We start from the raw sequence: 14,949 nt of genomic DNA, 5'->3' as shown, positions 1-14,949 counted from the left end.
CTCTAGTTGTGGCAAGCGGGGGCTACTCTTCCTTGCGATGCGTGGGCTTCTCATTGCGGTGGCTTCTCTTGTTGTGGGGCACGGGCCCTAGTGTGCATGGGCTTCAGTAAGTTGTGGCACGCGGGCTCCGTAGTGGTGGCTCGCAGGCTCTAGAGCGCAGGCTCAGTAGTTGTGGCGCACAGGCTTAGTTGCACCACGGCATGTGGGATCTTCCCAGACCAGGGTTCGAACCCCTGTCCCCTGCATTGGCAGGTGGATTCTTAACCACTGCACCACCAGGAAAGTCCCAATTATGCTTTATTATTTCCAGAAAGGTAAAAATGCAACTGAAATGCAAAAAAAGATTTGTGCAGTGTATGGAGAAGGTGCTGTGACTGACTGAACGTGTCAAAAGTGGTTTGCGAAGTTTTGTGCTGGAGATTTTTCGCTGGACGATGCTCCACTGTTGTGTAGACCAGTTGAAGTTATAGCGATCAAATTGAGACATTAATTGAGAAAAATCAAAGTTATCATACAGGAGATAGCCGACAAACTCAAAATATCCAAATCAAGTGCTGAAAATCATTTGCACCAGCTTGGTTATTTAATCGCTTTGATGTTTGGGTTCCACGTAAGTTAAGCGCAAAAAACCTTCTTGACCATGCAATTCTCTACTTAAACGTAACAAAAACATTCTGTTTTTAAAACAAATTGTGACGGGTGATGAAAAGTGGATACTGTACAATAATGTGGAATGGAAGAGATCGTGGGGCAAATGAAATGTACCACCACCAACCACACCAAAGGCCGGTCTTCATCCAAAGAAGGTGATGTTGTGTATATGGTGGGATTGGAAGGGAGTCCTTTATTATGAGTTCCTTCCGAAAAACCATACGATTAATTCCAACAAGTACTGCTCCCAATTAGACCAACTGAAAGAAGCACCTGATGAAAAGCGACCAAAATTAGTCAACAGAAAATGCATAATCTCCCATCAGGATACCGCAAGACCGTATGTTTCCTTGATGACCAGGCAAAAACTGTTACAGCTTGGCTGGGAAGTTCTGATTCATCCGCTGTATTCACCAGACATTGCACATTCGGACTCCCATTTATTTTGGTCTTTACAAAATTCTCTTAGTGGAAAAAATTTCAATTCCCTGGAAGACTGTAAAAGGCACCTGGAACAGTTCTTCGCTCAAAAAGATAAACAGTTTTGGGAAGATGGAATTATGAAGTTGCCTGAAAAATGGCAGAAGGTAGTGGAACAAAAGGGTGAATATGTTGTTCAATAAAGTTCTTGGTGAAAATGAAAAATGTGTTTTTTATTTGTACTTAAAAAACGAAGGAACTTTTTGGCCAACCCAATATTATAAAATATTGGCTATATTCCTTGTGCTGTACATTAAAATGTCGTATCTTATTTATTTTATACCTAGTAGTCTGTACCTCTTAATCCCCTTCCTCGTGCTGCCCCTCTGCCCACCCCTCACCTCCCTGGTAACCACTAGTTGGTTCTTTGTATCTATGCAACTGCTTCTGTTTTGTTATATTCATTCACTTATTTTTTTAGATTCCACATATAAGTGAAAACATGCAGTATTTGTCTTTCTCTGATTTATGACACTAAGTATAATACCCTCCAAGTCCATCCATGTTGTTGCAAATGGCAAAATTTCATTCTTTTTTATGACCGAGTAATATTCCATCGTGTGTGTGTGTGTGTGTGTGTGTGTGTGTGTGTGTCTTCTTTAACCATTCATCTGTTGATAGACACTTAGGTTGCTTCCACATCTTGAATTAGTGTTTCCATTTTCTTTGGATATATACCCAGGAGTAGAATTGCTGGATCATATGGTAGTTCTACTTCTAATTTTTTGAGGAACCTCTATAATGTTTTCCATGACGGCTGTGCCAATTTACATTCCCACCAACAGTGAACTAGGGTTTCCCCTTTCTCCACATCCTTGCCAACACTTATTTGTTAACTTTTTGTAGATAGCCAGGTGTGAGGTGATAGCTCATTGTGGTTCTGATTTGTATTTCCCTGATGATTAATGATGTTGAGCATCTTTACATATGCCTGTTGGCCATTTGTATGTCTTCTTTGGAAAAATGCCTATTCAGATCTTCTGCCCATTTTTAAATAAGGTTATTTGTTTTTCTAATATTGAGTTGAATGAGCTTTTTATAAATTTTGGATATTAACCCCTTATCAGACATATCATTTGCAAATATATTTTCCCATTCAGTAGGTTGCCTTTTTGTTTTGTTGATGGTTTCCTTTGTTGTGCAAAAGTTTTAAAGTTTATTTAGGCCTCATTTGTTTAGTTTTGCTTTTGTTTTCCTTGCCTGAGAAGACAGATCCAAAAATATATTGCTAAGAATTATGTCATAGAATATACTGCCTGGGTTTTCTTCTAGGAGTTTCATGGTTTCCAATTTTCCATTTAGATCTTTAATCCATTGAGTTATTTTTATATATGATGTGATAATATGTTCTAATTTCATTCTTTTCATGTAGCTGTCCAGTTTTTCCAACACCACTTACTGAAGAGGCTGTCTTTTCCCCATTGTGTATATCTGCCTCCTTTGTCATAAATTGACAGTATGTGTGTGGGTTTATTTCCAGGCTCTCTATTCTATTCCATTGATCTATGTGTCTGTTTTTGTGCCAGTACCATACTGTTTTGATGACTATAGCTTTGTAGTATAGTCTGAAGTCAGGGAACATGATACCTCCAGCTTTGCTCTTTTTTCTCAAGATTGCTTTGGCAATTTGGGGTCTTTTGTGGTTCCATACAAAATTTAGAACTATTTGTTCTAGTTCTGTGAAAAACGTCATGGATATTTTGATAAGGGTTACACTAAATCTCTAGATTGCTTTAAGTAGTATAGACATTTTAACAATATTAATTCTTCCAAAGCATGAACATGGGATATCTTTCCATTTATTTGTATCATCTTCAATTTTGTTCATCAGCATCTTATAGTTTTCAGAGTATAGGTCTTTCATTTCCTTGGTTAAAATTATTATTTTATTATTTTTGATGCAACTGTTTCCTTGCTTCCTCTTTCTGATAGTTACCAGTGTATAGAAAAGCAACAGATTTCTGTATATTAATCTTGTATCCTGCAACTTTACTGAATTCATTCGCTAGTTCTAATAGTTTTTTGGTGGAGACTTCAGGGTTTTCTATATGTAGTATCATGTCATCTGCAGATAGTGACCATTTTACTTCATCCTTTCCAATTTGGATGCCTTTTCTGTTTCTTGTCTGATTGCTATGGCCAGGTCTCCTAATACTATGTTAAATAGAAATGGTGAGAGTGGACATCCTTGTCTTATTCCAATTTTAAATGAAAAGCTTTCAGTTTTTCACCACTGAGTATGATGTTAGCTGGGTCTGTCATAAATGGCCTTTATTATGTTGAGATCTGTTCCCTCTATACCAACTTTGTTGAGAATATTTATCATGAATGGGTGTTGAATTTTGTTAAATGCATTTTCTGCATCTATTGAGATGATTGTGTGATTTTTATCCTTTGTTTTGTTAATGTGGTGTATCACATTGATTGATTTGCAGATACTGAACGATTCTTACATCTCTGGAATAAATCTCACTTGATCACAGTGTATGACCTTTTTGTATATTGTTGAATCTGACTTGCTAATATATATATATATATATATATATATATATTTAAATATTTATTTAGGCTGTGCCACATCTTTTCTTTTTAAATTAACATCTTTATTGGAGTATAATTGCTTTACAATGGTGTGTTAGTTTCTGGACTTGCTAATATTTCATTGAGGTTCTTTGCATTTGTATTCATCACAGATATTAGCCTGTAATTTTCTTTTTCTTTGTAGTATCTTTGTCTGATTTGGGTATCAGGATAATGATGGTCCCACAGAATGAATTTGGGAATACTGCCTTCTCTTCAAGTTTTTGTCATAGTTTGAGAGGGGTAAGTATTAACTTTTCTTTATATGTTTGGTAGAATTCCCCTGTGAAGCCATCCAGTCCTGGACTTCTGTTTGTTGGGCGTTTTTTGATTATTGATTTAATTTTAATAAAAGTATCTGGTCTGTTCAGATTATCTATTTCTTCCCGATTCAGTCTTAGAAGATTGTATGTTTCTGGAAATTTATCCATTTCTTGTAGTTTGTCCAATTTGTTGGCATATAACTGTTCATAGTATTCTCTTATGACTGTATTTCTGTGATATGTTTCAATTTCTCCTCTTTCATTTCTTTAAAAAATATTTATTTATTTGGCTGTGCCAGGTCTTTAGCTGTGGCATGCGGGATCTTTATTTACAGCATGCAGAATCTTTAGTTGCAGCATGCAAACTCTTAGTCACGGCATATGGGATCTAGTTCCCTGACCAGGGATTGCATCCAGGCCCCCTACACTGGGAGTGTGGAGTCTTAGCCACTGGACCACCAGAGAGGTCCCTTTCCTCTTTCATTTCTTATTTTATTTGGGTCCTCTCTCTTTCGTTCTTAATGAGCCTGACTAAAGTCTTATCAATTCTGTTTATCTTTTCAAAAAACCAGCTCTTGGTTTCACTGATCTTTTCTACTGTTTTGTTTTGTCTTGTTTGGTCTCTATTTTACTTCCTTTCATATCTTTACTATTTCCTAACTTCTTCTAATTTTAAGCTTTATTTTTCTTTTTCTAATTCCTTTAGGGGGTAGGTTAGGTTATTTGAGATTTTTCTTGTTACTTGAGGTATGCCTGAATTGCTACCAACTTCCCTCTTAGAACTGTTTTTGCTGTGCCCTATAGATTTTGGAAAGTTTTTTGTTTTCATTTGTCTCAAGGTATTTTCTGATTTTGGCTTTGACTTTTTCATTGACGCATTGGTTTTTAAGCATCATGTTGTTTAGTCTCCACGTGTTTGTGTTCTTCCCATTTTTCTTTTGTAACTGATCTCTAGTTTCATACTGTTGTGGTCGGAAAAGATGCTTGATGTAATTTCTGTCCTCTTAAATTTATTGGGAGTTGTTTTGTGGCCTAGCATGTGATCTATCTGAAAAGAACGTGTATTCTGCTGTTTTTGGATGGAACGTCCTGTAGACATCTATTAAGGCCAAGTGGTCTAACATGTCATTTAAGACCACTGTTTCCTTATTGATTTTCTGTCTGGATGATTTGTCCACTGATGTAACTGGGGTATTAAAGTCCCCTACTATTATTGTATTACTGTCAACCTTTAGGTCTTTTAATATTTGCTTTATATATTTAAGTGCTCCTGTATTAGGTACATATATGTTTATTAATGCTATATCCTCTTCTTGTGTTGATCCTTTTATCATTATATAATGCCCTTCTTTGTCTTTTATTACAGACTTTGTTTTAAAGTGGAAAACAGTATCTAAAGATCACAATCTGGGTACTAAGGGTGCCTACTAATAGTGGGCTAGTCATAGATTCTAGTCTTTTCAGTAAAATAAAGCTAGGAGATGTGTAAATATATCAATAAAATAGTTCAAGAATTCTTACTAATACTTCCAATTCAAGACTAGAGATGTTTACTTATCATCATTCTCACATCTCTATGTCCTTTCACCCATACTCAAAATTCCAGTTCTCAACATCACCAACAAAATTACTCATTTATTTTGCAATACATACACCTACAATCTCAAAAGAATAACATCAATATTATTAATACAATAGTATTACTGAAAACAGTATAAGGTTTTCTTTTGTTCTTAGGGTAAATTCCATTAGGGATGTACAGCCAAATAACTGTGTTTTAAAGTCACTTGGAATTCTTCCTCTTGATGTGGTTATACTACCAATGGAGTGCAAAGTTAGGCTCATTTAATTTTACTTTTAATTAGGAATTCTCTTATTTAAAAATTCTTTGTAATTATGCAAAATATTTATTTGGTTCCAAAGTCAAACAACAACAACAGAAAAAACCCAATGTAGATTCAAGGAAATCTAGCTTCATTCTGTGCCTTTTCTATCCTATTTCTGTCTTCCTTCCATGGGACACCATTTAAATTTTTTTTTTTCAAATTTAGTCTTTCATTTTAAAATATCTATTTCTCTCTACATATAATTCCTCTCCCCACAAGTTGCTATTTTAAAGAGATAAAGAGTAACCTAAGACATAATATTTTTCTACTGTTCTTTTTTTTATTTGCTATATCCTGGAGATTACTCCATATAAGTTTATAGAGATGGTCCTCATTCATTTTGACAGCTTCAGAAGTCTCCATTGTGTGGATGTTCACACACAATGAGCAGGCACATGGGACTTTTTATTCAATCAATCCCCTACTACTGGGCATTTGGATTGTTTTAGTTTACTATTACAAATCAGGCTATAATCAACAGCCTTATTCACAGGTATTTTTGTCAGGTAATTTTTTTTGCCATTGTATTTACAGGAAAGATTCCTAAAAGCAGGATTGCTGGCTGGATGGGTAAATGAATGTATAATTTTGCTAGATATTGTCAATTTTCTCTCCATAGAGATTATTCCATTTTGCATTTCTACCAGCAGTGTATGACACTGCCAGTTTTCCCATGGTCTCACCAAGGGTATCCTATCCTATCAAACTTCTAAATTTTTGCCAATGATATGGGCGGGAAATATCTCAGTGTAATTTTGTTCTTTTTTTTAGCTTTTTGAGGTAGAAGCACAGATCACTACGTTTCAGTCATTTTGTTTTTAAACTAACATATCCATTTAGGGCTATAAACTTCCCTCAAGCATTGCTTTAGTTGCATCCCATAAGTTTTGATATGCCAAATCTTTATTGTCATTCATTTCAAAATATTTTCTAATTTTGCTTTCTTCACTGAACACTGAGTCATTCAGAGGTGTAGTATAATCTCATCAAAATCACTGGGAATTTTCTATCCTTTTTTTTCTGATTTTTTTTCTAGGTTAATTCCACCATCATCAGAAAGTAAACTCTAAATTGCTTCAGTGGTTTAATATTTAATTGAGGTTTAATTTATGATTCAGCTTATGATCAATACGGTAAATGTTCCATATGCATTTTAAAAATAAGAATATCCTCACAGTTGAATGTGGCATTATATAAATATCAGTTGTGTCAAGTTTATTAGTAAGATCTTCTATATCTTAATTTTTTGTCTGCTTAGTTCTATCACCTATTAAGAGGTATGTTAAAGTCTATTTTGGTTGTGGATTCATCTATTTCTCCTTTTACATGTCAATGTTTAATGCTTGTCTATATAATGTGAAACTATGGCATTGGTTCCATATAGATTTACAACTTTCAATATCCTGGTGGACTGACCACTTTATCATTATGAATTGTCTTTATCTGTAGTAATGCTTCTTGCCTTAAATTCCACATTGTCTGATATTAGTATAGTTACACCAGGTTCTTTTGATTAATGTTTGTATGATGTATCTTTTTTCCATCAGTTTAATTTCGACTGTTTTGTATCTTATATTAAGATGTGTTACTTTAAACAGCACATAATTGGGTTCAAGATTTTAACCTAGTCTGATAATGTTAGCACTCTAATTGGGGTACCTAGTCCTTTTATATTTATTGTGATTACTGATATATTGGGTTTATCACTATCATCTTACCATTTGTATTCTATTTCACCCACCTGTTTTATAATCCTTTGTCTTCCTTGCCTCCTTTATGAAGTAATCAAATGTTTTTTATTATTCCATTTTCCCTTAATTATACTTTAACTGTTCTTTTAGTGGTTAGCCTAAAAGTATAACATGCATCTTTGAATTATTACAGACAAAAAACATAAATTATTACTTTAATTTTATTATTTTCCTGAAATGTTAAAGCCTAACACTTTGTCTATGAGTATTCCTGGGAAATTAATCTCATGTTAACTTTTCAGCTAAGTTGCCCTGGAAACATAATAAAGGTAGAATGTCACCCACATTACTAGGCAACATTGTTTATGGTAAAGATGACCTGACTGTAAACTGCTAGTGGGCTGTGATGATCTGGTAGGAAGCCACAGCTCTGAGCTTTCCCCAGTGTGATGTTTCTTGTCCCTTGTTGGAACTCTTGGGCTCTAGGTCCACAGGACTGGTAAAGAGGCACTGGTTCTTACATGGAACTTGAGGCTTCCAGGCCAGGGTGGTTCCCACACTCATCCATGTGGTCTTGATCCCTTATCCCTGAGCTATCAATTGGGTGGTTGGAGCAGAGAACAGTCCCCAAGACTGCTGCCAGAGAGCTATGGGGACTCCTGGAGAAATACATGAAAAGCTTCCCTGCTGGCCTGCGGTATGTCCTGTTCTATATCCTCCTCAGTGAAGGCAAGAAAGGCGCCCTACTGAGGTGTGCAAGTATGAAATATCTATCGAGCTGCTCTTAAAACCACAAACAGTGGGCACTGCAGAGCAGCAGTAGCGATGAAAGAGACTTTCATATCCTTGGTTCAATATGGCCAAGGCACCAGGACACAAAGGGAATGGAGAGGAAGATGCTGATAAGACTGAAGCCTCAGTGGGGGCCAACTTTCCCACAGTCTGATGGCAGAAGCTTGACACTGTGTGACAGGGGATAAAGCTTCCCCTTGTAGGAATGGATGAAAGCTGGAGACAAACTTATGCCGAGAGAAAATGCCCCACTGTCCATGAAATGGAGCTGACCAGAAACCTAGTTACAAATGGGCTGACTGGCAAGAATGATATTGCCTTGGTGTAGTTGATGCATTTGAGCCAAAGTAGGCATTGATGCCTGACAGGGGGCGGGGAGGAGACAAGCACACGAGCTTAAGACTCCATGTTTGTAACTAGGTCTGGATCAGAAAAGGAGGTGGAGCAGCTTGGTTCTGACCGAAGTTGGGTTGGCTGTAGGTCTAACCAGCACAAAGTAGTGCCCACAAGCCACCACCTGAAGACCTGGGGAGACAAAAATGGGAGAACTATTTCTGCACTAGCCCACAAGGTCACACAGGACAACGTGGCAACCTGGCATACAAACCGGCTGCGGGGTCAATGGTGGCAGCATGGTGTGCATCTGGGGCCAGAGGTGAGACCTCTGCAGAGGCTGCCACGTGTGGAGAGTAACCTCAGCTGCAACCCGGGCAGCTTTCTGAGGGTTCTGATAGTGCATAATGATTTACCCTAAAATGGAGCCTGACCAATGTCATCTGCTGACACTTACTGATAATTATGGTAATGCAAACTAAAAACTCCCTAAAGAGACAACTACAGATGGGCTCTTCAAGAAATAATAAAGGATAACGACTGAGTATTTTAAAAGTTGGAGCAGACAGGATATGGAGATCCTTGTTCTTTTCTGAAAGGTAAATGGGAAAGGGGTGCTTCTGCTTTGTTATCACTGCCATTTTCTAAGTGTGGTCCTCAGATCAGCAGCATCACTCAGTATCAGCTGTGAACTTACTAGAAATGCAAATTCTCAAGCCCGGCCCTAGACCTACTAAATCTGTAAGTCCTGTCATAGAAGCCTAGCAATCTGTTTTAACAAGTCTTCCAGGTGATTGTGGTGTACCCTAAAGTCTGAGAACTACTGTACTAAAGTTAATAACTCAAGGTCATGGAGGTCAGTCTGTGAGCCTACAATGGAAACTGATGTTGGATTACCTTCTAGCCCTATTTCCCTGAAGACCTAATAAAGGGGGAATGTTAGCTGTCACTAGGCAAGACAACTTACAGTAAAAATGGCCTTGGATGGTAAACTGTATCTGGACTGATAAGACTGGGAAAAAACTATAAACACCAGGTAGGAAGCTTGGAGCCTCTAAGTGCCATGGTTCTTGTAGCTAGCCGTGTCCCTTTCTAGCACTCTATGCCCATGTGGCTATTACAAAAGATACTGGTTCTCATATGGAACTTGGAGCATCTAAGCCAGGGTAGTTCCCACACTTAATCATTTGATTTGTTCCCGAGCATGTGAACAGGCACTTGGCAGGAAAGAAGGGTGGGCAGAGAATGGTCCCTGGCCTAAGTGAGTGCTCATTCTGGAGGTATATGACTGATGCTGCTGTGGTGTCCTAGCCCCTTATCCTTCTGGGTGAAGCCCACTCTAAGTGAGGCCAATTACATGAGTGTGAAATGTCTAATTGGACCTGAGACCATCTACAGTGATCAGTGCAATTCCTTTCTGCCTTTTGTGTTGCTGTTGTCATGACCTGTAACCTCAGAAGACACTACTTATTATTTTGTACTGTCATACTCATTTACATATACTCTAATATTTTCTCTTTCTGTTGCTCTTCACTCTTTCTTGTATTTCTGAGTTTCTACCTGGAATAGTTTTCCTTCTGCCTGAAAAAAATCCCTTTAGTGATTTTTAATGCAAGTCTGTTGATAACATATATCTTTCAGTTTCTTGTGGTCTAAAACCGTTATCTAAACTTCATTTTAAAAAAAATCAAGGTATAATTTAAATAGAGAAACGCTCAGACCTTAGGTATAACATTCCGTTTTGACTATTGCTTAAAGACACAGAAAACTTCCAACACTCCAGAAAGTCCTTTCAAGTTGCTTCCCAGTCAACCGCTTCCCCCCACAAAGCAATCACTGTTCTGATTTCTATCACCATAGGTTAGTTTTGCCTGTTCTAGAATTTCATATAGTTGAGATCATGCGCTATACACTTTTTTTGTGTCCAACGACTTTTATTAGCAATAATATTTTTGAGATTCATCAATATGGATATAGGGTCCTTCTTGCAGAATAGTATCCAGTGTATAAATATAACACTGTTTATCCCTTCTTCTACTGATGGACATCTTACTGTTTCCAGATTTTTGGATGTTACGAATAAATCTGCTGTGAACATTTTTTAACAAGTATTTTGTGGACATAGTTTTCATGTCTCTTTGATAAATACCTAGCAGTAAAATTACTGGGTCATATATGCTTAACTGTTTAATAGACTACTAGACTGTCTTCCAAAATGACCTGTACCATTTTATACTCTCACCAGCAATGTATCAGAGTTCTGGTTTCTCCATATCATCTTGAACATCTGTATCATCAATCTTTTTCATTTTAGCCCTTCTAACTCTCATAATATTTCTTGCTTCAAAGTTGTTGTTTTTTTTAAAAAGAGTGTAGCCATATCTGCCTTTTTTATTGTTTGCATGGTATATTATTTTCCATCTTTGTACTTTCAACCCTTCTGTATCCTAATATTTGAGGAATTTCTCTTATAAGCAGCATATAGTTGGATTTTAAAAAAATCCATTCCATACAAAATGCTTAAATTATAAATCTTTTTTGTAGTTAACTACTGATATACTTTATTTACTATTTTACTATTTGTGTTCTATTTTTATGTGACTCTACCTTTCTCGATTTTCTTTGGATTAATCAAATGTTTCACATTACTCCGTTTTCTTTCCACTGAATTATATTGTAAAACCATTTTTAGTAGTTAGCCTAGAGCTTAAAACATACATTCTTACTTATTACAGTCCAATGCAAATTATTTCTTTTACTACTTGGCTGATACCAATTAAACCTTAGAACTTTTAAACTCCATTTATTTCCCTCCCATCGTTTATGTTACTGTTACCATGAATTTTAGTTATATATAAAGGTGAAGCTCCTCAGGGCAGTACAGTTATCATTTTGTACAATTACTCTTCATTTATATGTTCTTTCCAGTGTTCTTCTTTCCCTCTGGCATGTCCATATTTCTATCTGGGATCGTTTTTCTGAAGAACTCCCTTTAATTTTTATTTCAGTGCAGGCCTACTGATGCCTAAGTCTCTGAATTTTATTGGTTTAAACACATCTTTACTTCACCTTAATTTTTGAACAGTATTTTTGCTGTATAGAATTTTAGGCTTGCAGTTTTCTTCTTTAGTACTTTAAAGATGTCATTACATTGGCTTCTAGTTTCCATCATTTCCACTGAGAAGCTGTCAGTTTTATTGTTGCTCCTTTTAAAGGCACTGCGGTAGATAAAAGATAGGCCACGGTCTTTGCACTGCCAGCAGGCGGAGGATAGTTCCCCTGCCCTGGGACTTTGCTTTGACAGATAGAAGGGCTGAAAGTGGTGCTGTTCCACCTCTGTGCATGGACTCTAAGCTTCTGCTTTCACCCTCTTGGAGCCCTGAGCCACCAGGTAAAAAGGTCCAGCTTCTCTGCTAGAGAGAATACTCGGAGAGAGACGATATCCAACTGTGTCCCAGCTATTCCAATTGCTCCAGCCTTCTTTGGCGGCCAGCCCCACTTAGGTCTCCACATGTCTATAGTTGCATGAATGATTCCAAGTCAGATCAGAAGACGGTCCAGCTCGGGTTGTAGAATCTTGAGCAAATAATAGTTTTGTTTTAAGCCAGTAAATCCTGGCATGATTTATTAGGCAAATAGATAACTGGAAATAGTATTTGGCATCAAGAATGGAGTGTGGCCGCAACAGAAACTTAAAGCATGTGACATAAGTCTGGGGAACGGGTTGAGGACACTTGACGAAGGAGCAGCAACGAGACCATTAATGAAGGTTGGAAGAGCACTGGGGATACTGCTACTGGACCCTGGAGAAGCGGCATTATAATCTATTGGCAAAACAAATAGTGAGGCTGTATCTTGGAATATAGGAAAATACCTAACGCTGTGGATCTGGCCAGGAAGACCTCTAGGAAGAGCGCTAAAAGTGACAAATGGTTTTTAAAAAATCACCTATAATTTTTTTAGGTATTAAAAGAGAGAGGAGACCTAAACAAGGAACTATGCAGTTTTCAAGCAGAATTTAGAGAAAATGCTTCCAACCTGGGACTTGCAGGGTTAGAGAATGAAACTTTCTCAATTGTCAGCTTCTCTAGTCAGCACAAGGTTTTGACAAAAAGTCAAATCCAGGTGCTACCAGTAAAACTATGGCCTCAGGATTAAGATCAAATCAAAAGCACGGCAGTAAGACACTTTGTTACTACCACCTCAGAAAGATCTGAGTCTAGATTTAAGCCTCAGAGACTCTCTGTTAGACCAAAGGTGTCTAAGAATCTTAAAGGTATTGCCCTGGACTCACGTTCAAAGGAGACAGGGGCCTTCTTGAAGAGATCTGTGGGTGTGGCTTTTGTCTGATGGGACGGCTTATAATTTGAAAGTCCACAAAGCTTTTCTAAGAAGTTGTGCCAAGGATAGAGACAGGCAGCAAGTTGAGTAAGCTATTCAGCTACAAATACAGGACACTCCTAAGGAAAAGGAAAGACAGCTCAGAGAGAAGAGCTGAAAGCTGAGAAACAGATGAGGAAACCAACCCCAGGGAACCAAAACAGGCCCTATTCAAGGAATATATCCTTGGGCTTCCCTGGTGGCGCAGTGGTTAAGAATCTGCCTGCCAATGCAGGGGACACAGGTTAGAGCCCTGGTCTGGGAAGATCCCACATGCCGCGGAGCAACTAAGCCCGTGTGCCATAACTACTGAGCCTGCGCTCTAGAGCCCGCGAGTCACAACTACTGAAGCCTGCATGCCTAGAGCCCGTGCTCTGCAACAAGAGAAGCCACCACAATGAAAAGCCCACGCACTGCAATGAAGAGTAGCCCCCGCTTGCTGCAACTAGAGAAAACCTCTCACAGCAACGAAGACCCAATGAAGCAATAAATAAATAAATAAATTAATTAAAAAGGAATATATCCTACTCTGGAATTGGGGGAACCGGTGACACATGGCCAGATGAATTTCAGAATTCCCATGGAATAGTGATTGCTGAGTGCCTTCCACTTCCTCTCTTTTAAACTGATGCGATTATCCTATCCCTACCTACTAGAAGTGGAGTCGACCCTTTTAATCACTATTTTATGTTACCTCTTCAATATCATTATAATAATAAAGTGGAGAGATTCTTAACCATAAAATAATTAAATTAAAATTTAAAAACTTCCTCTTTATACAAATATCACACAGAGGCAGATGAACCGTCTTGGAGACTCTTAATTATATTTTCTGTAGGCTGTATGAAAATATAGTTTTGCAAATATTTTTCATGATTTCAAAGAAAAAAAGATATTTCAAGATGTGATTCCCACCCACCATCCAAAATACCAAATATTCTTTATCACCAAAAAAGGAACACCTGACTTATTTCCCATACCTAGATTCCATAGTTCACAGTGGCATCACCTGAATATATCCACGCTGGACTAAAAAAGAGAAAACTGACCATGTAAAGTTTAAGCACAGAAGGTCAACAAAGTAGCAAAAAAGAATACTAACCAATTGATGGAAAAAGTAATGGAAAAGTGATTGAAACATTTCACGTCATCCCTTCGGTACCGAGTATTAAGTAACTAACAGAACAGGTCAGAGCCACATAGTGGCAAATAATCGGGAAAAGTCAGAAAGTGGGCAATAGTTTAGAGCTTTCCTACAGAGTGACTTACCTTTTCCAAAACTTTGGCAATTCGGGTGCCAATTTGTTCAAGTGACTGTTGTGGATATTGGTCTTTGCCAAGATTTTGCAATACCTGGTACAGGGAAAAAGATGGTAGATTAGAGGAATGAAAATGAGGTGAGGTCTGGTGACACTGCTGACGCTGAGTTGGGCACTGTACCACAGGTGCAGACTGCTTCTCTGGGGTACCTGCTGTGGTCCTGTTGGTAAAGCATTTTGTGGAAGATACACTGAAGGCCATTTTACCATCCCCTCAGCCTTCTCTCACTTAACAAAAATTATGGACATGTAAAACACATTCATTATAGTATTACAGAATATAGAGTAAATAAAATAAAAAGCACTCGTAATCCTGTCACCCAGACACAACCACTGTTGATATCGCTTATGTATCTTTCAGATATTTTTCTATGTACACATATATTATTTCTCTCACAGACTGTATACCATGGGATCACATTGTAAACTATTACCTACATTTTCACATAATATATTCTAAAAGTTTCTTCATGCCAATACATATATTTCTACTACATCTTTCTTAATGGCTCTTATTGTATACTATCTCACATCTATACCAAAACTTATTTAACAAATCCTCTACTTACTTAAC

The 14,949-nt window shown here is 37.5% G+C and overlaps 1 protein-coding gene across 2 annotated transcripts in view; it reads right to left on the bottom strand.

Annotated features, from left to right (window-relative positions):
• Nucleotides 1–14,949, bottom strand: part of TTC17 (tetratricopeptide repeat domain 17) — a 154,699-nt gene that overhangs the window by 23,691 nt on the left and 116,059 nt on the right. For both annotated transcript variants that reach the window (XM_029207126.1, XM_029207127.1), the window contains one exon: nt 14,326–14,409. In XM_029207126.1, the coding sequence (XP_029062959.1) occupies nt 14,326–14,409 (84 nt within the window). The remainder of the gene's footprint in view (nt 1–14,325; nt 14,410–14,949) is intronic.

This window comes from Monodon monoceros, unplaced genomic scaffold (assembly GCF_005190385.1).
Source record: "Monodon monoceros isolate NGI ecotype Baffin Bay Population unplaced genomic scaffold, NGI_Narwhal_1 Super_Scaffold_7, whole genome shotgun sequence".
Taxonomy (NCBI): Eukaryota; Metazoa; Chordata; class Mammalia; order Artiodactyla; family Monodontidae; genus Monodon; species Monodon monoceros.
The sequence above is the reverse complement of the archived record's forward strand: the minus strand, read 5'-3'. Positions and strand labels throughout refer to the sequence as shown.